The sequence below is a fragment of the Gopherus flavomarginatus genome, chromosome 21 (assembly GCF_025201925.1).
Source record: "Gopherus flavomarginatus isolate rGopFla2 chromosome 21, rGopFla2.mat.asm, whole genome shotgun sequence".
NCBI lineage: Eukaryota > Metazoa > Chordata > Testudines > Testudinidae > Gopherus > Gopherus flavomarginatus.
The window spans coordinates 5159853-5185214 of NC_066637.1; the positions used below are offsets into that span (position 1 = coordinate 5159853).

General features: G+C 50.9%; 1 protein-coding gene across 3 annotated transcripts; it reads right to left on the reverse strand.

Moving 5' to 3' along the window:
- Positions 1-635: 635 nt before the first annotated feature.
- Positions 636-21747, reverse strand: LOC127038785 (probable glutamate receptor). 3 transcript variants are annotated; one of them, XM_050931722.1, is made up of 11 exons: positions 21420-21747; positions 16861-16969; positions 13149-13180; positions 10024-10086; positions 9094-9273; positions 7508-7734; positions 6166-6263; positions 5340-5557; positions 4700-4925; positions 3663-3910; positions 636-2728 (listed from the first exon to the last, which is right to left on the reverse strand). In XM_050931722.1, exons 2-11 carry the CDS (start codon positions 16931-16933, stop codon positions 2636-2638), a joined length of 1458 nt encoding a protein of 485 aa, XP_050787679.1. In that variant the 5' UTR covers positions 16934-16969; positions 21420-21747; the 3' UTR covers positions 636-2635. The 3 variants fall into 3 exon arrangements, with proteins under 3 accessions (XP_050787679.1, XP_050787677.1, XP_050787676.1); XM_050931720.1 differs by lacking the exon at positions 21420-21747 and adding an exon at positions 20065-20171 and having other exon boundaries at positions 16861-16966; XM_050931719.1 differs by lacking the exon at positions 21420-21747 and adding an exon at positions 20065-20154.
- Positions 21748-25362: the final 3615 nt, after the last annotated feature.

Genomic DNA, 25362 nt, shown 5'->3' on the forward strand with positions numbered 1-25362 from the left:
AATTTTTTTTTTTTTAAACCAACCAACTGCATGAGAGGGGAAGTACTTCTTCATTTTACTGGTAGACCACTGAGACAGAAATGCCAGGCCAGTGCCTAGACCCCAAGGCCATCCTGCTGCTGCAGGCTACATGAATATGACATTCAGAAGGGACTGAGTACAACCCTGCTACTTCTACTTAACAGGTCCCAATAAGCGCTGGGATGAAAGAGCAAAGTCAACTTGTCATGAACTAATTTAATGTAGTTTTAACTAAGTCACATGCTCTTTTTCAAACTACTTTTTTTTAAGTGAGCAGATTGGTTACCTTTGCAGTGGTGACAGGCTTTCATAGTTTTGTTTTATAGTATTTGCTATGTGGCTCTCAGCCTTGTATTAAAGCACTAGCTTGTTTCTTACAAGAGGAGGGATAGTCTCGGCACAGAAGTCTGCTGTCTCCCTAAAGCACCATGTATTTGCACAGTAAGCCAGAGGGGGAGTATGAACCATAGTCAACATCCTTCTTCTGCCCTCACCACCCAGCCAAACAGTAGGTGAAGGGCCCTTACCTTTCTGGGGGTAGATGGAGATCACCACATACTTTATTCTCCCTTAGATTAGATCCCTTATATCATTCAACCAAAACAAACCACATGGACAGTATCATTGAATGTTTAATTTGAAAATTCCTACTCTGTAATAGCCGGGATTAAACATGTCCTTAAGTAACTTCAACCAAGTGATCAGACTGGACCTCTAACGTTTTTAGCATCCCTTACGCTTTGACAGAACTCTTAGTTGCCAGGTGCAAAGATACTCTCTCCAGGTGTTTTTGCTACCACAAGGCAATGCAGGTTTCTCAAGCTTTGCAGTTGCCAATAGTCAGTATGTTACTGAAACTGACTCTGCCTCTTTACCCTTTCCCACTACACCCAAGCAAAACGAGCAGCAGATACAAGGCAGTATATACAGGAGGGCAATGCATATGCTGTGTAACATGCCACCAAGCCCAGATCTTCTGATATGCTGAAAGGCACGAAAACTCTGCGAAACCAAGCATAATAACAATGCAGTGCAATGTTTGATCACACATTAGTTAAGCTGGGACCCTTTAAATTGGCCCTGCTGGTTTAAGAGCTGGGTTATTTTAGTTGATTTAGCTCATTTTATCTAGTTCAAGCTCAGCATAACTGAAGCTATTACTATTCCATTGCAGTCACTCTTTCCACGGGTGGCTGAAACTGAGTCACTCAATTCGAAAACTGCAGGCAGCAAGATTTGCACCCCCCTCCCTTTGTTTTTTTAATAGGCTGATGCCAATACATTTTCACTGTGAAAAACTCACCTTTGTGTAGTAGGTGAGTGAGACCTGGGAACCTGAGACTGGAAGTTTTGCACGGGAGTGAATCTCAACCTCTGTGCCCTTCAGCATGCTCCTGGCTAGCAGACGGGTTTTGAAATCTCCCTGGGAGGAAGTTATACTGATGAACATTGGCAGGTGCCAGGCAGCTGCATTAACTTAAAAGCTAAATATCACCGTTTGCTTTTTAATACAGTTGTTCCCATGCTCTGGAGCCGAATAAGTGTATTCTGTCCAGCAAAGCTGTTCTTTGATACGTGTTTCGTTTTCAGTACTCAGAGCTCTGTACAGACATGATCTTTGTCATCCTGAAAAATGGCAGGTGGGAACCTACGCAGCACCATGGAAAATGCTGCTCATTCTATTTTATGCTGCTCTGGAAGTCTCATTATAGTTCTAGAATATTCACACTGATCCCACTTCACTCGCAGCTCCAGTTTTGAGCATTTAAAAAAACCAGTTACCACTGATGGAAGTTGCTGGCTTGACAGCCACAATCCTCTGCTTCGTCACAGAGCAGGTACAGCCCAGGGGACAGGGCAGAGACACATCAGCGGCTGTTGCTTATGTGCCTCAACGCTGAGCTGCAGGGTCCACTTCTAAAGGTACGTCTACCCTGCAGCCGAGGGCGGGCCTGGCCCAGACTGTAGACAGACCTGTGCTAGCTGGTACTCGCGCTAGCTTACCCTACACAAGCTGCCAGTCACGTCCCCCGCTGCAGTGCCGCCATATGCTGAGGGTATGTCTACACGGCAGTCAGGTGTGATTGTGGCACACAGACATACCCAAGCTAGCTCAAATAACAAGAGAAGTGAAGCTGTGGCAACATGGGCTAATTGCTTCAAAACATACCCAGCAGCGGGAGGCACTATCCGGCCCGTGCTGCTAAGGCTTCGCTGCTACTGTTAGCTGCTGCAGCCACACCGACAAGTCCAGTGTAGACAGAACCTTTTATGAATGAGGTGCTCACTCACCACGTTTGCTCAGTCCTCAACCTTGAGCTGGGATGGTTTTATGTGGGCCATCTGACAGCCATCAGATGCTGACATCTTCAGTCATCATTGCTAGACTGAATTTAGCGCTCTAGAGCGGCTAGGATCTGGAATCAGTCCTCTGAGCTATGTAGTTCTCTGCATGCGGTTCAATCATTATAGAGACTGACCTTTCCTAGTGCTAGGGAAGCTACACTCTAGGCGTACAGAGATATAGTGCCAGTGCAGAGAAACAGCTACTAGTGAATACACACAGTAGGAAAGAAATTGATTAATACTGAGACTCCACTCCACAAAGAGCTTCTTATGGTTTAACCTTTTCTGGATTCTCTCTTACACCTTCTTTTATTCTGAACCGATGACTCATCTCCTCGCTGAGAACAGAGCAGCAAGATTTCTGAAAGATACGAAGCGGGTGGGGGAAGAGGTGTTCCATGTGACTCAGAAAAGTCCCCTTCAGTGTGCACAGTGTCTCAGCTGTACTAAGGAGTCAGCTGAGCACAACAAGGCTGAGATTCAAGTACAGAAACTGCAAGAGCGGTCTTTTCCTTCCCTTACCTGTCAAAGCATTCGTTGGAATTACTGGTACTTTAGAACAAATTATCATTGCCAAGGAAACAGGACAGAAGTAGCAAATCAAGTGGGTGTACTGCCAAGACTTTCCACTTGCACCAGTTTTACAGCAGCATAACATAAGCAATTCAGTTGATGTTAATTCTGACACACACTCATCCTCTGTCTGTCCACACCCAGCAAGTTAGAAGCCACACGGATACTCACTGATAACTAGAGTTAAACAAAACAATCAAGTTTTTTTCTTATCTCCTCCAGTTTATTCCCTAAATGAATTCATAACCCTCAATGATATCATCACGAATCACAGGCTGTGGAACTGTTAGATCATCGCTCTTGGTGAGGAATAAACACAGTTCTTTCCATAATGGAGATCTTAGTTTTGTGCAAAGATCTGTAGTAATACAGAAAGATTGTTTCTAAGGATACATCTACACTGCAGCTAGAGATGTAATTTCCAGCTTGGGTAGATGTAGCCACACTGGTTTTGATCGAGCACTGGTGTCATGAGCTAACAGCTCATGCACAATCCTGTCTGAGATCCTAGGTACATACTCAGACACTAGCTTTGTAACCTGAGCTGGAAATTACATCTCCAGTTGCAGTGCAGATATACCTTGTGTCAAATGTTTTCCCCCAGGTGGGGACCCGGACACCTCTCTGACTCGCTAGTTACAGCGTACTGGGGGTGGGGATCTAGGTCCACCACATGAGAGCAATGCTGTGCAAAAGTAAGGAGGCATCACAGTGCCACTTACCTTCTCCCGTTCAGCAGCGTGTCGGCTCCTGTTTGACAACTCCACCAAAGCCACAATCACTCCCAGCACGAGGCCGATCGCAAGAACCAGGAAAAGTCCACCCATGGCTTGGGGTTTCAGAGGACTCCATGTGTCTGGGCCCTTATGGAAACAGGTGGTTTCCCACCACTTGTTATGCAGGTAGTCTAGGTTGCCTGATTCGCCCAGTTTCAGGACAGCAAGGGAGAGTTTATTGGCCCAGGGTGATCCTGCAGGGTAGCAGAGAGAAATGAACTGGACCATTATACGACACTTGCACAACTTAATGGTAGCTGCTTAGGCACAACCCATAAATACGCAGCGTGCAGTCGGCTGGCTGCTGCTTACTACCTCTGGGATGGCTGCAGTTCAGGTATATTGTGAGTGTGTAACTGCTGAAGCTCTTTGGCATAACCATGACAGCTAATGTTAAATCTTTGCATTTTAAAAACAAACAGTCATCTCTCAAAACAGCCAAGCAGTAGGAGCGGCTGAGCTGTTGAACAGCTATGCTATCCTCATGCCAGTCCGCCTAAAAAAATAATTAAAGAGATACAGGGAAAGGCAATGTAAAAAGTACAGGCAGCACAGCCATTAAAGAGAACAACCATCAAAGCCTTCCCTGGAGGTGGCAGCAAACTTTTAAAGTCCTCAGAATGCATCGGCTGCTATTCTGGGACGTTGGGGCTACAGAAAAAAATTAACCAATCACTGACTGGCAGAGGATTCTTTAGCCTATAAAGAATGAAAGGTCCATGTCAGAAAGCAAAACTTTGGGAGCCCAAAGTCATCAGAAGAATTAATACGTTGGATACTGACATTGCTTTGGGTCACTGAGCTCCCCTGGCAGGAGAGGCTGTTGGGACCTGGTCCACTGAAGTTGTCCAGTGCCCCATGTGCCAGCAGAAGGGCACTGAAGTGGATCTAGAAATCAGGGGTTCTTAGCTCTGTGGCACAGTTGCTGCAAGTGAGTTGAAAGGAACTGGTGGGGTGGAAACAAAGCAGCAGACATGTCTCACCCTTTGCTGTAGCAATGCCGAATCCCCGTGCTCCAATGACCTCGGGGGCCCTAATCAAATTGCAGTGCCTGGCTGCAAGAAGGTCTTGGGATATGGATTCCCCGATGAAGGCGTAATTCGATTCCAGCACACGCTGAAATGCCTCGTGGTAGTTTTTGACTAAAACGTGGTCTCTCCTCTTGTCCATGTACTCGTAGATCATCTGATGGATGGGATTCCTGGAGTTCTGCAGCCCACAAAGTAAAGTGTCAAACCTCGCAGTGATCACGAGAGCTGCTGTACTAGACCAGGGGGCACCAATTGCAAAATTGCCATCTGGAGAAGACAATTTAAACTCTCTCTCCCTCTGAGCCTCTGTATAGAGCTGCCAATGTCTGGCGGGGAAGTTAACCAGTCTCTCAGGGAGGAACACAGGTTTCAGATAAAAGGTAAAGTGTCACCAGGCAGACCAGGGATACACAGCTTTAAAAGTCAGCAAGAACTGGAGTGGGAACACATCCAACCTATCGAGGAAGCTCACTAGCTAAGCAAAAGAAGCTCATCAAAGCTTGGCTGGCATAAGCTGTCTACGTGCGGAGTCTGACTCTGAGCACAATCACAGCTCCTGGGCTCGTAGGAAATCTACTAGAGGGTCAGGCACCTTGAAGAACTGAAACGTGGAGGAACCTTCTACTGTCCCAAACTCGATCTCTCTCTGCTTCACAAGATCTTCAAAAGTCTGGATCGGAAGCGGCTCGTTCCCAGAGCTCAGCAAGGCGGTGAAATTGGCAATGTAGGCAGCCAGCAGAGAGATGGTGAAAAGCCACCAGATGGTGGCAATTATTCGCCCGGACAGTGCTTTGGGATGAGGTGCTGCACCTGCAGAGGAGAGAAGGCAGCTGCAGGGTTAGCAGCTTGACATGCGCACAAAAGGGACAGCGAGGGCAGCTGGTACCGTACCGTGTACACATGTATTTAAGAAGTGCGTTTCTCTTTATTTAACGACACCCGTCCGAACCGAAACTTCCCCTGCAGCGCTGGAGACCAGCACACACAAGCCTTGTGCTGTGCATGAGCCCTGGCAAGCGACACTGCCTCAGCCCGATTCACCCACCCGCGGCATGGAAACACACTGATGGCCAAAAGCAAAGGAGAGGTTGGCACCCTCCAACCTCAGAAACACCAGTGTTAAGTTAACGTCCCTTCAAACCACCTCACATTGAAGCCAGACTCCCCCGCCCCTGCAGTACTCAAGCAGAGCGATGACTAAGGTGCTGTCTGCGGACAATACTCTGTAGATGGCACCGCCTGTGGGCACAGTTAGTGCTGCTGGGTGTCCGGCAGAAATCAAATGGGCAGGGCAGTCCACAGAGCACAGCATGCCTGCCACACAGCCGCATGCGATGGATGTGGGCCGAAATGGTACATTGGCTCCCTAACAGCTGGAGTTTTATCTGGTCACACCCACAGCCCCACTAGGGTCCTACCTTGCAGGGTAAGAGCTCCCGCTCCAAACCAGAGGCTGTTCAGAAAGGTGAAGTGGTTCTCCTCACTCTTGGGCTCCTTCCATTCACAGGGGCTCAGCCTATGGCAAGAAACCAGGTGTCACAACAGCTCTACCAGCATCAACCGCAGAGAGGCCGGGGTTGTTCCACGCCCCACACAGCTCCAGTCTAGGATTCAGAGTGACTGCGTTCCTGTTTGGAGGACCTTGGAGGCAACCAGCTGATGCTGCCCTTGGCCTGGGGTGCGTCGCAGCAGTGAAGCCTTGGGACGGGGGCATCGCCCAGAAACACAGATGACGAGCCTCGTTCTCCCAACCTGGCCCAGATTGGCAGCCAGCTGGGAGTAACAACTGCTGGGCCGCGAAGCTGGGCTTTCCGCAGGGAGAGAGGCGGCGCTGAAGGAAAAGACCTGGTATAAAGTGAGGTGTGTGGGCCCCAGCACACTGAGTGCACTCAGCCCTGGGGGCTAATGGGAAGGGCATGAATGGTGGCTAATATGCATTGGCACCGGGGCTGCTTAGCTGCCCCAGCCTATACCCAGGCCAAGGTAGAAGAACAAATCCAAGGAGGCAGTTCCAAGTGAGAAAGGAGGGGGAACAGCCCAGACGATCATGAAGGCCTCTGGTTACTGGGGGACTGTGCTAATAGTGGGCCTGTTCACATCCTCAGCTGTACTGACGTAGCAGAGTAGGGTTGTGCAGGGCGCTTGGGATGGGTGACGCAGCTCGTGGATCTGTGATTCCACCGTGAAATCCCAGCACAAGGAACGCAAAGCAGCACTTGCTGTTCTAGCCTGTGGCTGCAGAGGGACTACACTGTAGCTGGCTTGGAAGTGAAGTTCTTCCTCCTGCAACACGCCTGGATATCCCTGCTCAGCATGGGCGTGAAAGGAGAGAGAATTCCACCCACAGAAGCCAGTGGGAGGGAAGTACCCGGAGGTGAAATGCAGCAGGGGAGTTGCGCCTTAGACACAAACATGGTCGGGTTTAAGAGGAGAGAAGTAACGGTGATGAAGGTGAAAGCACAGGGGTGACATTCACGTGTTTAAATGGAGCATCCAAAGCTTCTTACAATGTTAGAGACATGGTGCACTGTGTATCTAGAGGGGAAGAGACCCTGATTTTGCTGTGATCTGTCCACTACCGTGGGCCTTAGGAGAGACACTTTATCTGCACTTTTAGCCCAGTGAGCTGTTCTGAGCTGTGCAGGAGCAAATGCTACCCAGTGCTTTGGCTAGGAGTCAGGATCTGTTCGGTGGCTGGGGAAAGCAATGGGTCCCAGAGAAAGCCAAACACACTGTAGAGAACAGCAGATGTATTTTTACCTGGCTGCAAGAAACAGGCAGAGGCAGGTCAGCAGGTAAGCAACCATCACGCCAGTCCAGGTCTCCTTACTGAAGGGAGCGAGGAAGCCGAAGAGAGAAGCACCCTGGGAGGCAGCCTCCTTCCTGAGCAGGATCCCAATCCCCGTGGCCAGGAATGGCATGGTGAAGGAAATCACCTCGTCTCTCGCTGACGTGATTGTCAAGGGAGCCACAGCGAGGTCTGCTTCCTGCAGGGCAAGCGAGGACGTCTCAGCAGCCCTTGAGACACGAGCTGGGGGCGTCTCAGTTCCCAGTGGACAAATGGCCACCAGACAAACCCCATCACTGTCCTGCTTAGCAGCCTCCTATTTGCCATTGTGGCAAACCACCCCCATTTCGGGAAGAGCCAGGGCTGAGAAGCGAGCTCTGCCTCTCACTTCTCCAGGCTGCAGCATTTACAGGCAGGAGCCAGAGCCAGGATTTGGAGAGCTGCAAGTAGGTACACAGGGCCGGACTCAGGGCAGCGTAGGCTCTAACTTGCAACTTGCCACCAGGTGGCAGCACAGGACAGGACAAGGGCCCATTCACACCTGTCCTAGCTAGTTTCTTGTAATTAACTTAGCTGGATGCATCCAAAGAAGCCGCTTTCTCCCTCCCTCCCTCCTCCAAAATCTACCTGGAGCTCCATACGCTTGGGCTGGCCCTTTATTTCTGGCCCAGCCCTGCCATGTATCCAGATAAATCCATGGAATATGAAGAGCAGGAAGCGTACGGTAAATCCACCCTTGTTGAGCAACTGCTATGACCAAGAGTTTTAAAAGTTACTCATGTCGGTCCCAGGAAATCAGAGATGAGGCAGGTGAGGTCATATCTTTTACTGGACCAACTTCAGGTGGTGAAAGAGACAAGCCTTCGAGCTACAAAGAGCTCTTCTTCAGGTGGAGAAAGCGTGTCTCCTTCCCCAACAGAAGCTGGTCCCAACTATCACCTCCCCCAATTTGTCTCTTTGAAAGCTGACAAGTGAGTTTGTCCTAGCCTCCAAGGTGTTTGCATCAGTTTCATTCTGATCCCACGATGCCAGCCAGCAAGAACGGCACCTCGGGTGTATTTCAGACAATTGTTTGGTTTTAAGACCATTTCCTTTAAAGCTTTTATCTTCAGCACATTAGAGTGAAAGGAACATTGTGGCCACTCGGTTGCAATCCAGTACCTCTCAGCAGTCCAAGAGGCAGCGCAGTCTAGTGGTCTGAGCACAACACAGCAAGCCAGGACCTCCACTTTCCTCTGTGGTCTTGTGCACAGTCACCTCCCAGCTCTGTGCCTCAGTTTCCCTATCTGAGGAATGGGGATAATGCTACTGGCCTACCTCACAGAGAGACCTCCATACCGAATGCTTGCCAAGTGCTGCGTGAAGAGATGGGCTAGGCACTTGGATTGTTAGTGCTGAGGTGAAGTGGGCAGGGTGACAGCTCCCTGGGGTTGTCAGGGAAACCAGAATCCCCGGAGAGGGGGAAACAGGCTGTCACAGACAGCAAATAAATGAACTGCTAATATGGTTGTTTCCACCCCCACGCGTGGGGAAGTTCAGCCCTCCTGAGAAAAGTCACCTGTCTGACGATCTCGCCGACCATCCCTGTCCAGTTCCCGCCGGAGGAGACCGCCCCATAGCGGCCATCTTTCACTATCGTCACCTTATAGTTGAAGTGCAGCATCTTGGCGAGTGCGTCCAGCAGATCTAGGCAGTAGCCCTCCAGCTCTGTGCCTCTTGCCATCGCATAGGGATCTTGCTGCACGCAACGAGGGAGGAGGATGTTTGAAACCAGACAGTTCCACCATCATCAACCAAAGACCGGCTGTGAGATCCCTCCCCATTTCAGCAGCCTCCACCCCCTCGGCCTGCCAACCCCCCACGAGATGGCGACCTGCAGATGCAAGACCTGGTGGCAGAACCCAGGATTTAGCTGTAGTGCTTCCAGGGCCTGGAAATCTGCTCCCCTGGGAGCCTCCCCACACACCTCCTCCCTGGTAAGAGATGCTAAGAGTCACTCGTTCACGTGAAATGTGGAGTTCGTCACCAGCCCCTGTATGGGACTCCCCCACTCTTAAAGCAAAGTGGCCTCATTTTTCACCACTTAGGCTTTCGTTTGCTTTTCAAAGGATCTGTTTCTCGCTGTCTCCCAGCAGTAATGAGCAACAAGTCTGGGCACTACTGACTTCCGCTGCGGGACACGAGCAACTCCTGCTGCGCTCAACAGGTGTTGGCCATGTCTAGCTGGGAACAGGCCTGGCTCTCAAGATAAAATGTGTCTGAAAGAAGCATCCACCCAACCCTCCTGCTGGATTGGGCCTGTTCTGTCCTGGAAGCCACCGGTCACCCTGTGCTAGCTGTACCTGAGTGCCCTAGGAAGGCTCATGGAAAGCAGACAGAGGAAGGGAGTTTGGACTCAAAAACAGACAAAGCCACATGCAAGCCTAGGGACGGGACAAAGAGACTCTGTTACCCCAGCCACTAGCAGCAACACCCTCCTTGGCCTTACCAGGATTGTTGTGACAGTCAGCGTCTGAGGATCCGTTGCCTCTTTTCCTTCCTCATCGTTGCCCTGCAGTGCAAAGCATTCAAGGTGAGTAGCTGGATCTCAGCCATGAAGGGCGTCCGCTCAGCCCGACCTATTGTTATTTGTATTGTACCTTGGGGCCTGGTCATGGACAAGACCCTATAGTGCAAGGTGCTGTACAAACACAGTACACAGACAGTCTCTGTCCCAAGGGCCTTACCATCCTTACGAGACCTGCATTCTATTCTCAGCTCTGCCACTGGCCTGCTGGGTGACTGCTCTGTGCCTCAGTTTCCCCACCTGTAAAATGGGGATGGTGATACTGATCTCCTTCATAAAGCACTTTGAGATCCACCGATAAAAAGTGCTGCATCAAAGCCAGACACTTAACAACACGGCCCTGCAAAGCACTGGATAAATACCCTCTACCCCCACAAGAGTCCATTTAATATCATTATTCCCCATGTGACAGATGGGGAAACAGAGGCACATGGCGATGCCAAGGCCAGAGGAAAAGCAAAGTGTCTCCTTTCAAGGTGCTCAGCGTGGAGATGGGAGAAAGGGCTCGATCCAGCAAAGCAGGCTCGTTGCCGCTTTCTGCACCGGGACTCCGGGGCAAACGCATCTCACAGGCATGTGTTAAATGGCTCTAATAATGGCAGACCCACCGCTGGAGTTTACCCGATTCACATGCTAAACACCTGGCAAGGTCCTCTGAGCCCTTCCCGCTGGCGCAGGCGGGCATCTTGCAGCATCAGAATGCCACACCTCCAAAGTACTAGGTTTTGCAGCAATCCACTTGCCACATGGTTCTGCAGGAGCACAGGCCCCATTCCTCCAGTGCAGTCCCCCGGAAGTCTGAGCACCAGGGGGCCATGTTCAGGGCAGCCAGCACTGAATGTCTAGACTTAAAGGGCCAGATTCTCAGCTGGTGTAAGTTGGCACAACCCCACTGCAGTCAACGAAGCCACACTACTTTTCGCCCGCTGCGGAGCGGACTCAGCAATGCTTCCCCCTTCCCCTTGACTCTGTCACCTGTCACTTGCTCCCCAACGGTAATTAATAAATCACAACCGTTTACTTTATCTCGTGTTGCCAACATATTTTACCCAAACAAAAATCACTTTCAATGTTGTCTCACTTCTTGGGATACACAGCACATACACATTCTTTCAAAAACGATCAATTTACACTGCAGACAAAACAGCTGGAAGCCAATTAAGGCCTCATTAGAGCTCACTTCCAGGAGGCACAGAACAGCGGGGAGCATTAGATAAGGGGGAGGCAAGGAAAGTACAGATTCAGTTCTGCATGGAGCACTGAACAGCATTTTCCAACCTTCACAGCCCTCGCACAGCCACCCTGTCAAGGTGTTAGGGCCAGAACCTGACCTATTCTAAAGCTCTTCTGAGCTTTGCCTGAAAACAGTCCAGGTTCTACACGACTTGTTTACATCTGTATTGCTGCCCAAAGAAAAACCAAGCACTACTATTTTTGCAGGAGGTGCAACAGAAAAAGGGGGTCTAATCTCCCAGGGTATTGAGTGCCCCTGGCATGGAAGGAGCTGGGTACCTCCCAGAATCAGGTCCTGAGTTGAGGGCCATCTGTCAGCAGTTAACTGAGACGCTGTTCTAGAAGCGATGCTGCCACTGCCCCTCTAGCACAAAGCTGTAAACGTCCGACGAGCTGCGTTCGGTCCAGTTCCATTTAAAGAACTGAATGAGCGGAAGAGACAAAAACTTGCCCAACGGGAAGAGTCGTGTTGATAGGGGAGGAAATAAGTGACCCTGCAAGAAGCTGAAGTATTTTTTTTTTTTATCAGCAATCCAGTGACTGAATCAATCTCTTTATCTCCCTACCAGACGCAGCACAATCTGGTGGATAGAGCACCAGCATGGGATTTGGGGCATGTCTTTACTGCAAAGAAGTCCCCCGAACCCCACGGCAACTGCCACGGGCTTGCAAGGCTCATGCTACAAGGCTAAAAATAGCAGTGTACATGTTCCTGCGGAAGCTGGCGCCTGAGCTCCAAAACCCACCCCCTTCGCTGGATTCCAGAGCCGCCTCCCGCCAGAATGGGAGCAACCACACTGCTACGTTTAGCCGCGGAGTGCCAGCCGGAGCCACTGCCCCAGGGGCAGACTGACTGACACAAGGGGTCGTTTTTTTGGAATGTAGTCATAATCCAGGAGAGCTGGGTTCTGTTCCCCACTCTGCCCTACTGTGTAACCTTGGATAATCACTTCCCCTCTCCGTGCCACTGTTTCCCCTCCCTCCCTTTGTGCGTACAGCACCTTGCACAACAGAATCCCTAGCTTGGCTTGGGCCTCTACATACTACCTAATATCAATATGATATAGGGTATGTGTACCCAGCAGTTGGAGTCAGGTAGATACATCCATGCTAGCTTGAATCTGGCTAGCGCGACTCAAACAGCACTGAAGGCCTAACAGCGCGGACCCTGGCTCAGACCAGGAATGCAAGTGTACCCGGGGTTTCAGGCAGGTTCAGGCAGCACATGCCGTCATGCCTTCATTGCCAGCCTTAGCCAGATCACAGCTAGCATGGGGATGCCTACCCGAGCTGCTATCAGACCTGCAGGCTTGGTAGGATTAGATTTAATTAGTAAACATCCTTTAATTGCCTATTTCTTCCTTCATGCAAAAACCTGAGGCACTGTCTCCCCTTTCCCGAGTTATTGTTAATTGAAATTATTGGCAGTTAAAACACAACTTGAGGGCTAAGAACAAGGATTTTGTGCGTGTCTGGCTAAAAAAGCAGCATTCCATCATGCTGAAAAATCAGACTATCCAGTGTTTGTTATGACCCTCAGTGAGGAGTTTATTTCTGTCATCCTGAAATAATAATAGCTGATGGTGGGTTTTTCCTTGAGGCTTATTTGGCTTATTTTGATACAGCAAAAATTAAATCCATTTAAAACATACACACAAACAGATGTCATGACCCATGAAAATTCATTACAAAAATAAATCCTTCCTGAGCGAACTTTATGCACTGAAAACACTAATACCAACAACCCACTCTGGAGTGAAACAGGCCTTTTCACATGAACATTCGCAGCTGTGTATTAACAAACTTTGACGTACCTTACTGACAGCGTTTCCAGTCTCGATAGCTCCTGCAAATACAAACGAGAGGTTTCTGGCGAGGGTTACTCTCAGGACCAGCTCCAGTGTTTTTGGCACCCTATGCGCACGGCCATTTTGCCGCCCCGCACGCTGCTCCCGCGGCTCCGGTGGAGCTGCCGCAGGCGTTCCTGCGGACGGTCCGCTGGTCCCGCGGCTCCGGTGGACCTCAGAGGTGTGCCTGTGGATGCTCCACCGGAGCCGCGGGACCAGCGGACCCTCTGCAGACACGCCTGCGGCAGGTCAACCGGAGCCGCCTGCCACCCCCCCAGCAAAATGCCACCCCCCAATAATCCTGGCGCCCTAGGCGATTGCCTAGGTCGCCTAAATGGAAGCGCCGGCCCTGGTTACTCTGCTTTTAAAGTGAAATTATCACGTTTCCTAGGGGGGATTCGATCCAGGGAATGAATCTCCTTGACTTCAGGGGGCTCTGTATCCAGCTCAGAGTTTGGCATCATGACACTTGGTGGGTTTATTCTGTGTGCTCCCTTGTTCCCATCGCACGGTTAGTGGGCAGCAAATACCTACAGATACATGTGGCCAAATGCCACAATCCCAGCTGCCACCGGCACAGAAAGCCCTAAATGTTCGCTCCAGGAAAGGGTGCTCAGGGACTTCACCTGCATCCCTACGGGAAAGCCCTGTCGCAGCTGATAGTGATGGAGACACGTTCCCTAGTGTTTCTGAATCATCTTCCCTATGAAATTCTGTAGGGGGAGGGAGGGAGTTATTAAAAACCCCCACCCAGACATCAGAGCGAGGCTCCCATGCTCTCCAGTTGTATAGGGCCGGGGCAGCAGAAGGCACCCAGCCATGCAGCCACCAGGAGAGCAGACAGGAATTATTCCCTGCCACACCCCATTGTGGAGAGCCCACTGGCCCTGGCGTAGCATGCGGGCTGGGAAGATGAAGTGTCTTTGAAAAGAGAGTGAAATGAAGACAGACACCCCACTGGGAAGAGAGAAGAACAGACTCCAGCCTGAGCTGTGCCTCACTGTGCCACCCTTGGGAGCACACAGAACAAAATGCCAATTACTGCTGCAGGAGTTGTGTCTGGTGCGTGACAGCACGGCCTAGTGGGCAGGGACTCAGGACACCAGGGCTCTATTCTTGGCTCTGCAACTGGCCTGCTGGGTGATATTGGGCAAGTCATTTCCCTGCCCTGTGCCTCAGTTTCCACATCTGTGAAATGGAGACAACGACCCTGCCTCTATGGTAAAGTGCTTTGAGAGCTGCGGCTGAGATTATTAAAGCTTAAAGCTGGACACTATTATTAATGGAGAGATCAGGACTCCTGGGTTCTATTCCCAGCTCTACCACATGGCCTTGAAAAAGTCCCTTTGCGCCTCAGCTTCTGTTTCTGCAAAAGTCCAGCTAACACTCACCTCCCGCTCCGGATTGCAGGGCTAAATGGAAGTGCTGGACTAAAAGAGTGAACAGTCCAGAGCATCGTTTACTAGTTGCAGAGACTCAGTTTTCCACGGGAAAACACAAGCCTGTGTTTTGGGATGAGAGAGATACTGACCTACCAGCCTGCAAAGCCAAACCCCGAGCAGAATTCAGAGCACTTTCAAATGGAAGCTGCTGGGCTCTTTCATTTAACAAAGGTTCATCAGTTTTGCCTCTTCTGTTCTCAGGCTGAACTCTGGCTTTCTCCAGGGAGCTGAACCTCCTCAAAGGAGCTGGCTTGTTGTTTCAGAGGTTAGAGCCAGCACGAGTTCCTTTGGGCTCCTTTTTGAAGAGTTTCTTGGAACTCTTGAAAGAAAACAAGCGTCTGTACTGAAGTATTCAGGCCCCCCGCAGCGGTGCTGCATGGGGCCGGCCAAAGCCTCACTGTCGGAGCCGCATCCAGCTCTCACCGTGTGCAAGGACCGTAAATAACCGAGCGGGGTAGCACTCGCTCCAGGCCCCGACAGCGCCATTTGCACCCAAATCCACGGCCGGCCCTTGGTGAAACTCCAAGGACACAGCACAAAACGAAGGGGGGAGACAAACGGGAGCTGTGAGCCACCCAGCCACAGAGCAACCAGTGCTGGGGAAGACTGAAGTGCTCCCTGCCCCTTCGACAGCAACAGGCTCTGCTACAGGGCCAAACCACCACAGCCATTTCCCGCCCCTGCGGCGAGGGCGCAGGCCACAGAACGAGACGTGGGTTCAGATTTCGCAGGTTGCAAAGGGTGGGAGGCTCTTGGGGCCAAGCCCGTCTCCAGTGTACCTAGGAGAGGCAGAGAGTGGGAGAAGGGGCAGGATGAGGGACTGCGCTGCAGAGGGGACACGTTCAGCCCCCAGGAGTGGTCTGGGCCTTGTGCGCCACTGGAGGGGGGCTGTGATGGGCACTGACTGTGCATTTAGGGAACAGCACAGCCAGCAGTGCCTTCGTCCGTCCCCCTCCGTGCCCCTGAACTCGAGCCTCTCCCAGCCGCAAGAGGCCATCTCAGCTTCCTCAGCAACAGACCTGAGATCTGAGAACTGCAGGTCTCATATTCTCAGCCCTCACCCCGTCTGGTCGACATGTCACATGGCACAAGGGGCCTGCCAGAGGAGACCTTAGTCCAGGGCTTCTCCGTTCTGCACGGGCAGTAAGAGACTCTGCACCACTGTTCACTGTTCAGAATAGGGGGCTTGACCCAATTTCCTGCCCCCTCCCTGCTTGCCTAGAGCTTGTTACTGAAGCAGAAGACACGGGAGAACCTAGGAAGTGGAAGGAACCTGAGCAGCTGAACAGCCTGGCTGTGCCATCAGCTCCCTTGGCTACACGAGCCCTCTGAGCAGAGGAGAGCAAACTGGCTCCTTGTGCAGAGGGAGGGGTGAACCTACCTGTTCCTCACTGGGCCAAGCCCCTGTTGCTATCTGTGGACAGCACTGGGGGATGCAGCATCAATTATTCACAAACCAACCAGGGCTTTTCTCTCCCTCAAACACCTCCCTGGAACCAGGACCGGAGCTAGGGGTTTGAGCGTCCTAGGCACACGGCAATTTCACCACCCCGCGCCCTGGTCCCATGGCTCCTGTCGAGCTCCCGCAGTGGTGCCTGCGGGGGGTACACCAGAGCTCCACCAGAGCCGCGGACCAGCAGACCCTCCACAGGCACGACTGCAGCAGCTCCACCAGAGCCGCCTGCTGCCCCCTCCGGCAAAATGCCGCCCACCAACAATCCTGGCGCCCTAGGCGATTGCCTAGGCCACCTAAATGGAAGCGCCGGCCCTGCCTGGAGCCCCTGCGTTCCCTCAGGAACACATCATGCCAGGGAGGCCTGTCGGAGCCACTGGTTTCACACTTCCTTTCCAAGATGCTAATAAGTTACATGAACATACCACTGGCAAGGGGCAGTTAGAGTGGGGAATGCTGGGGAGATTTTAGCTACAGGCACCTCACTGATGGGGTTTGGCAAAACCCAGCCTCCCTTCTCAGTTCTCTCCAGCCATAGTTTGCCTCCTGGCCCCACTCATCCCCTCTGCAACCAAAACCGAGTCAGGAGACTCAGCCACGTGTCTTCTAACCAGGTGAGAGCACGGTTACAAGCTGCAGCTAAAGCCTTGGACAGAGCAGACTGCACAAGGGACAGTCCCTTATGCTCCCATCAATGAGGGAGCTGCACAGGTGACCGCATCCCAAGGCAGAGCAAGAATGTCTGCATGGTCCCTACCACTTCTGGGGCAGTCTTTGCTCTCACCTGCCAGGCGCGATCCCCGCAGGAGCAGCAGACCCATCATCACACACAAAGCCAAGCGAAAAGCTTCCTCCATTAGGGCGGAAACAGCTGGTGCTCAGAGGGAGCCCTGCTAGAGACAAAAGGCAGGTAGGGTAAAGTCAGTTTCACAGTTCATTAGGGTTGGGAAAATGTCACCACATCTCGGATTTTCTGCATCGTATTTTTAAAAATCTCTGATTCAAAGGGAGGTCTCCAGGTGAAAATACAACAGCTTATGGGACCTAGACATAACCAATACGCCTGTCTAGGCACCTCAGTGATGGGTCACCAGTGCATTTCACTGCAGCAAAAGGGCCAGGCCACACCACAGCAGGGCTTTCTCCAGTCAGTTCTTGCATCAGTGAGAAGGGGAAACGGGAGGACCTACATTTGCTCCATTGTGGCAATCAGTGTGCCAGAGGCAGAAGGGAAGTGGCTGCAGATGGGTGTGGCAATGAGGTGCTAATGAGGAAGCAATGCTCCTCATTAGCCTGCTTGGGCTGGCAGGGAGAGTGAGCACAGAGCAACTGGACACAGGCCAACCACTGAAATCTTGCTGGTTTGTGCTGCAGCCTGAGTCACAATTAGGGCAGGATAAACAACAAAAAAAGTGGGATTTATTTTCTGGGAAAAGAGTCAGAATTACAAGTGTCAGCTTGATGCAAAACTTTTCAGGGATTTTTCACCACAATGCTTTGAAGTGAAACATTTTCATTCTGCACCAAACAACAGTGAACAAATTTCATTTTGAATTGTTTCCTCACAAAACTGGAAACGTTAGAACATTATGAAATGATTATTTTTTTTTACAGAAGTTTTCCTATAGTTTGAAAAGTCGTTTGTCATTGAAAAACTCGGATGAAAAATTTGCAATCAGCTGTAATTGCAATGACAGATGCAATGGTGCTGTATTACGCCAAGTCACAGACCATTGCAACAGCCTCTATTCCCTCTACTGCCATAGCAGGAAACCACAAAGCCAGTGCCTGCCCCAGAGAGCTCACACTCCAGATTAGACCGGAGAGAGGGCAAGGTGCTGTAACCTTGGAAACGAAATTCTATGATTCTATGAATCGCTCCCTTAGTGGTTTGAGCAGAAACTGGTTAAGAGACACGGCAAGGGGAGGGATCTCTGGTTCCCGTCCATAGAAAATAGGGCACAGCAACTAGCTAAGGCCAAGATTTTCAGAAGCATCTTGTTATTTTGGGGGCTCAATTTGGTGCATTTTAAAGGGCGTGATCTGCAGATAATGGAGCACTTGCCCTCTGGAGCTCAGGACCCCTGGTGGTGCCGCACGCAGGGTGCTCAGTATCCAAGCACTCAAAATGACTAGCCACTTAAAAATCTGAACACGCTTTTCCAAGGCCCTGCTCACACTGCTGAGTTACCAGGGCACAGTTTGGTAGCATCAGCAGCCTGTGGGGTTCCCACCACCATCACCTCAGATCTTGCTGGAGAGGGTAGATGGAATTCTCTGGCCCTGACACACAGCCCAGGCCTCCTCTCTGCGGAGAAAAATAGGTTTTTCCCCCCAAAGCTGATTCGCTCTAAAACCCCACCTCACTGGCTGAATGAACTGGGTCTGCACAGCCTTCCAGATCAGCTCCTGGCCCCCCTATCCCTAGTTCAACCCTTAGCCCAGGGAAGGGACCTGTGTCTCAAATTTGCCTTGCTCCAAACAGCTCACCTCCTTTTTCAACTGGACAAACAGGCAGCAGCTCCTCGTGTTTGAATGCTGAGCTCAGGACTCATGGGCCAGTTCACACAGGTCAGATCTTGAGAGAGGGCTGGATCCAGGGAGGTGCTGAGTGGCTTCAGTTCCCATTAACAGAGAAACTTAGCCCACTCAGGATCCAGTCCAGAGAGACTGTCAGCTTGGCAGCCAAGAGGGTCCCAGCACGTCTTGGTGCTGGACAGACTTACAAAGCTCCCACAGCTATTACCCTAGTGTGGGAACTCAGTAGGGGAAGGGACCCAGGGCTAAAACAACAAATTCAGTCCTCAAGGACTAGCAGCTGGAGAGCTCCCACAGTGGCTCATTCAGCACCTGTGCTTCTCAAACTGCCTCTTAAATGCTTCCATTTATTTTTTACTTCTTCCTCCGAGCTCTAGTGGAGCTCACCCCCAGCCCAGGATCCCACACACATTCTCGACAATACAAAGACACGGTTGTTTCCCTAGCGGATTCTCTCTGGGTTTTCCTCCTCCCCTCCAAAGAGAACAAGAGGAGTTGAAAGAAACCAAAGCTGATGCAAAAGCAGCCCTTCAGGAGTAAACATTACAGCTGCCCTTCTTCATAAAGAGACTTCAAAAGTGGGGTTTTATTGTTAAAATCTCAAAGGAAGGGGCCAGAATTCAGTCTGGGGTTCACACCTGAGTTTCTGGAAAATCACTGCAGGGTGGAGACTGATTAGCAGCTGCAGTTAGCCATTGCCAGAACACCAGGTAAATCAACCACCACTGCACATAAGGGAAAACAGCCCCTCCCTTCTCCCAGGTTACACTGCAAATTGAGCTCTCGGCCGTTTACAACAGAGCACATACAGAAAAGTCCTGGATTTATTTCTATATTTCCACACACACCTCGCCTCAAGGAATAAACTGGATTTGCGCTGGCAGTGAATTGCCTGTGCCAGCCATAAGGCAAACAGCCTGGTGAAATGCTGGTTATCAGGAACAGATTCCAGATGCTTACACTCAGGGATAAAACCCAGGAAGGCCAGGCAAACATGTGTCATGCTCCACTAGGAAACAGCATGTGATATGGTCCCAGTAAGCTCAGGCCCAAGGGGAAGGAAAGCCCCAAGCGGTTTCAGGGCATCCCAGTCTACAGAAAGCTAGAGAGGGGCTGGAGCGACACAGCTCTAGGGCATGGTGGCTTGCAGTTAGCATGGGAGAGGGCTAGTCACTTCACTAGAAGCAGGAGGGGAGACAAGCAGAGCTGGAATGCAATCTTCAGGGGCTCTCGCCTTCTACAAAAAGTTAAACACCAACGCTGCCAGTATTACCAGCTCCACCGTTCGCAGAGTTCTTGCAAATTGCCATGTTCACTGCCAAGTCCAGCTGGCAGGATAGAGGAGCCCAGCGGATGAAGCTGAACAGACAGTGGTTAGCAAACAGCCAGCTCACATATGCCCTTTCAGCTAAACAAGAAGAGGAGCAATTCAAGGTAGCATCTCACTTACAGCGTTTGCCTTTGCCTCTCCTAAGCTGGTTTGTCTGCCGTGGGACCTCAGCAGAACCGACTCTGAGCTGGGATAAATCGAATATGCAGGCTGGCTCGCCCCTTCCCCTAGATAAAGGGTCGGACTCAGGTAGGAGGAGCCAGGCGAAGGGGACTCCAGCGGGGAGAGTGCTAGCTATTGGCAGCAAGATCCCCTTGCTGCTGGGAGGGAGAGAGGGGGCTCAGCCCTGTCCCCCATGCAGTGTCATACCAACAAAGCGGAGGCTGAGAAGCAGCGTGCTCCAGCAGGCAGGGTGCTGGGCTCGCACTCAGCAGACTTGGGTTTGGTTCTGGCTCTGCCACTGGCCTGCTGAGCGAGCCTAGGCAAGGTGCTTCCCCCACTCTGTGCCTCAGTTTTCCCTCCTGCTCTTTGGCTGGCTTGTCTCCTTACACAAGTTCATCGGGGCACATCAAAGCCTCTAAGGCTTTGGGCTGGGGCATCTGATTGGTCTGTTATTTACCACCGTGCCCAGGCCTCCCCACAGCATCAGGACCCTGTTACGCTAGGTGCAAACACAGATACAGTCCCTGTGCTGAAGGGCTTCCAGCGTAAGGCTACAACACGTGGCCTACAAAGCCTGGGGGAGCCAATCAGATGCGTAGAACATACTTCCCAGGATCGAACCCCCTCGCTGCAATAACGCGCCAGGAGACAGGCAAGCTGTCCCACATCAAAGGGCCCACAGCTTTCACAGACGAGCCAGGGCCTGCTCCAGCAGTGAGTTCAGTGTTTTTGCAAAGGAAAAACTGACTTGCAGCAGGCGGGTCTTGCCTCTAGCTTCACGTTAACAGCCCAAATTTCAGCCACGTAAAGCACACTCAGACACCAAGGTGACAGTCATCTTAGGAAAACTGTAAAATAACAAGCTGATAAAGCAAGGTATGGTTTGCTGGACGCTCCTTGCTGAGCATCAGGCTACTGGGAGGCCCTCATTACTATCTGAAGCCTTGGTACCCCTCATTAACCAACTGTTTAAGTGAGGAATGAAATTGTTTTTATTAAAGATTTTATTATGATGATATATTAAAAACTGGCAAAATGATTGAGAGTTTGTAGGCGTACTCGCCAAAGCGTTTTGAAACATGCTGTAAAATATCTGATCACACACAGATTTGTGTGAAATCCTGCCCCTGCCATGTCTCCTTTACCAATTTCCACTTCAGAAAGAGCCCCCCTGGAGCACAGCGCTAGCCATGCAGAAACTCTGCTGTGCCCGGTAACGTAGATACATGACCCCTGGAAGTTTAAATTGCTACCCATTTGCAGGAACAGAGCCTCCCTTTCATAGGGAACGCAATGCAATCTGTGCAACTCACCTTGCAAGGCAGTTGACGTTTGAAGGCTCCAGACCTGGATTAGAAGGCACAATTCCTGCTCCAGGGAGCTGCTGCCCCTTCTGCTGACACCAGGGTTCTGTTCTGACGCCAGTGTCACCCCTTTGTTGGGTGGTGCCGGGATGGCCACGGCCTTGCAGGTTGGCTTCCCAGAGGACGATAAATCAGTGCTGTGGAGGCTGAGTGTACGTTACGTATACCTGGCTTTAGATACACACATACAGCAGAGAGGGGACAGGGCAACCCCTCGTGGTAAGATGAGGCCCTGAAACACAAACCCTTGTACCAGAGGCCCGGTATAAGGCTTAAGGCCTGAACTAAAGTAATGGTCAAGGCTTTGCTAACATAAAGCAGAGTTAAGCTGTGAGCTAGAGGCAGGCCCTGCTCACAGAAGCTGGCAAGGAAAGGGCTGATGCTGCAAAAACACACATACCTAAAAAGTACTGGACACTAGAGATATAAACATGTGCCAGGATGGTACTAGAACACTGATACTTGCATGTTCCACACAGATAACAAGGAACAGGCTGACCCATCCTAAAGACAAGGCAAAAGGGTAATGTGATGGGTAGAGTTGTTTTGTTTGAACCAACATGTACCAGGTGAGAGCTGGCACCTTACGACGTAGAGGGGTTGTACCTCAATGCGTCAGGAGTGAGGTGCAACTTGATTGTACCTGTGTATAAGAATTTACCCCCGAGGAGTTGCCTTGTCTGGCCTAGGGGGCAGTGGTGAGTCCCGACACTGACTGAGTCGGTCAATTGTCAGGGAGCACATATGTACTAGCAGAACTGTAGACATCTGATCCGGGGAGCCAGAGACTGTGTTTTGTTTGGCAATAAACCTGGCCGGGTGCCTTCGGCGTCTGTGGTCACTGGGGGGTTCTCTCAGGCTCTGCTGTGTCAGCGATCTGCACAGAGCCGGGGCAGCACACACAGGGAACACATCCATGCAGCCGACTGTTATCAACATTGAACAGAGCAGAGCACCACACTGGTGACGTCTGATAACACCCCTTCTTCCAGGAATCTTGGCCCACCACCGTTCCTAGGATGCAACTCTGCCTCCAGCCCTGGCTCTACTCAGAGACCAAGGCAGAGAACAAACTCTCCTCCAGAGCTGCCTCTGCACACACCTTTGCCTAACAGAACTGTCAATTCAAGGGCATAAGCCAAAGCCCACTGAAATCAATGCGAGTCTTTCTAGTATCGTCACTGGGTTTTGGATCTGGCCCTCCATTGAGGAGACCGCACAAGGAATGACAAGAGACTACGGTGGATGAAAGCAGGGGCAGGGAGAGAAAATGCTCAAATGTTTTCTCATTCTTATGGCTGCAGAGAACCCTGAGAAGCTCCGTCAGCCATCTCTCTCTCTCCTCCTGGCTCCCCTTCAGGGTCAGTCCCCAGCTCCTGTGGTTGGCACCAACACCCTTCCCCTGCAGCTTAGTGTCAAGGCTAATAAGACCATCGCCCAATTTGTTTTCCACTCTGCTCCCAGGAGTCAAGCAAGAATCCAAGCAATTGTGGAGGTGCGGGGCAATAAGCAGCTTCATGCTGGTTCTTGTGAACATTTTCCGGGCTATAAGAAGATGCAAATTATGTGCAGGATTATGCCCAGCTGGTGGCAAGTGAGGGATAATCAGCTAATAAGTGCAACAAGGGGCTGCTGCGCAAGTTTTGCTTTGCCAGGATCAGTCTTTAAAAATACAATGACGTGCTCACCATCGGCAACACCAAACCCTGAGCTACAGGAGGGGCTGGACGACAAACCCTCAAACTCTGCAGGGTAAATAGCTTGTAAAGTGGAAACCTTGGTCCTAGTCGCAGGGGTTCAATGAACTGAGCAGCATGCAAGGCCTCATGGGAAGAACTGAGGGCAGGAGAAAACTCTTGCTGTCTCCACACTGGCTGCTGGCTGTTCAATGCAATGCTTTTGCCTTTTTCAGCAAGCTGTAGTGCTGGGTGCATGGAACACCTTACCAAAAGGAGCTACAAGGGATGAAGAGCCCAGTATTCAGAAGCCTTGCTCTGAAGACCCCACTGCTGTGTCTGGTCCAAATGTCCAGCACGGGATGGATCACTTGGTGATTACCTGTTCTGTTCATTCCCTCTGAAGCACCTGGCACTGGCCACTGTAGGCAGACAGGATACTGGGCTAGATGGACCTTTGGTCTGACCCAGTACTGCCGTTCTTCTGGGCTCCAGAGCAAACAGTTTCCTTTTTTGGTGTTTAGAGGGATGAAATATTTTATTCTAAAGGTGGGGGTGATATCACAGCACTGAGGCAAAACACACTGCAAAATACTTGCTTGCATAGGAAACCCTGTAGGCAGCAAGATGACTCTAGATACCCCATTCGTCACACCTGCTCTTGTGATTCTACCTAACTCCCCTGTCCCTTGGCATCATAGCAACAGATGGCGAAGACCCTGTTTCTTTCCTGGGAGACAGACACAGCTGCTCAAGGCCTCCATTCCCTATTGCAGAACTGGGGTAAGAATACATCCCTGGGATGCTGCAAGGCCTAGATAGGACGTAGAATAGAAATGGATCCAACCCACAAAACTCAGATCCAAGCTTCCTCAAAGTGGAGAGGTGCTTGGATTTGGGGTGTGACCGATAATCCAGTCTTATGTTTACATAGGGCCCAGCCTCCAAGCTTGGGTCTAGGTTCAGATCTGTATTACAGGAGCAGAACTAGAATTTGTATTCAGACCCATCTGTGGCAGTCTGGGACTCTTAGGAGAAAGATACTGTACCGAAGGGCAAAGCGCTGGCTCCTGCTCCCTTCTGACAATTCCAGTCTCCCGCTGCGTTTATAACGAACTTTGGAAAATTCCAATAACCATAATACCGACGGATGATACACTGAACTTGGGAGAGGTGGGGAGACAGCGGTAACTCAGCATCCACACACTCACAGGGGAGATGGAAAGCAAGACCACAGGAAGCTCACAGAGCAACGGATGTGCAACACTGTATTTATTTCCTCCTGTGCCTGGCGGATGCCAGGGTCTCTGAGGGGTGCGCCAGCCCCTGGTGATTGTATGAGCGTGACTGAGTTATTACATACAGCACTGGGCAGCAACTCTCACAGTGCAACGTCCTCAGGGTTTATTTCAGCTTCCTTGCCTGTGCTGCTCTCTCTCTACATGCCCTCGGAGTAGTTGTATTTATTTTGGGCCCAGCTGACCCGTATCGCTTTTCTGACTTGTGCCTCAGTAACAACATTGTTAATACTGTTCCATCTGCAAGGCCAAGTTCTGCATTCGGTTACCCCTGTGCCAATGCTCAGATAGCAATGCATTGGCCTGGGTTTGACTTGGGGACAAATTAGTAGTCTATGAGGTCTGCCTGTTAGTAACTGAGGATGGAATTTGACCTGCAGGGTCTTAATTAGCGATGACGATGCTTCAGCCAGAATGAACTCCATCTCTGATCACAAGCAGAGGTTGCAGGATTGATGCTTGTCATTTTTTTAAACTTGTAAACCAGGAAGGCTGGAGCTGGAAGTCAGTGGAAAGTACTGAGCCAACACGATGATATTGTAGGACTCACATCTCAGAGCAGAAAGGCAGCGTTCGCTCTCTGGCCTTTCCATTACTGGCCTTATGGAAGGATGCTGAATTCACCTGCCCTTGCTGCTTATTCCCCCTCTGAACTCCTGCTGCCATTCCATCTCTGGCCCATGCTTATTCCAGACCTGAAGGCAGGCTGCTATTCTGCTGCACAACAATCCAAATGGGCCCTGGCAAACCAGGGTGTGTGCAGTATCTGCCAGGGCTTTAGGCTGTTACATGGAGTTAACAATATAACAGGGATAGCTTCTTATATCTCCCCTATGGCTCTCTGAGGCCAGAGTGCGCTATAGAACCACTTCACCTGTTATAGTAATGGGAATGTTTGCAGCTACTGACTGGTCATAA

Bases quoted from the DNA above. Each gene is read 5' to 3' on its own strand.
- LOC127038785 (XM_050931722.1), bottom strand. From the start codon at position 16,933: ATGGAGGAAGCTTTTCGCTTGGCTTTGTGTGTGATGATGGGTCTGCTG. The intron at 5,558-6,165 runs GTAGGACCCTAG...TCTCCTCTGCAG, and splicing joins GGGAGCTCTTACCCTGCAAG to GTGCAGCACCTCATCCCAAA. The intron at 3,911-4,699 runs GTGAGACATGTC...GCTACCCTGCAG, and splicing joins CGGCATTGCTACAGCAAAGG to GATCACCCTGGGCCAATAAA.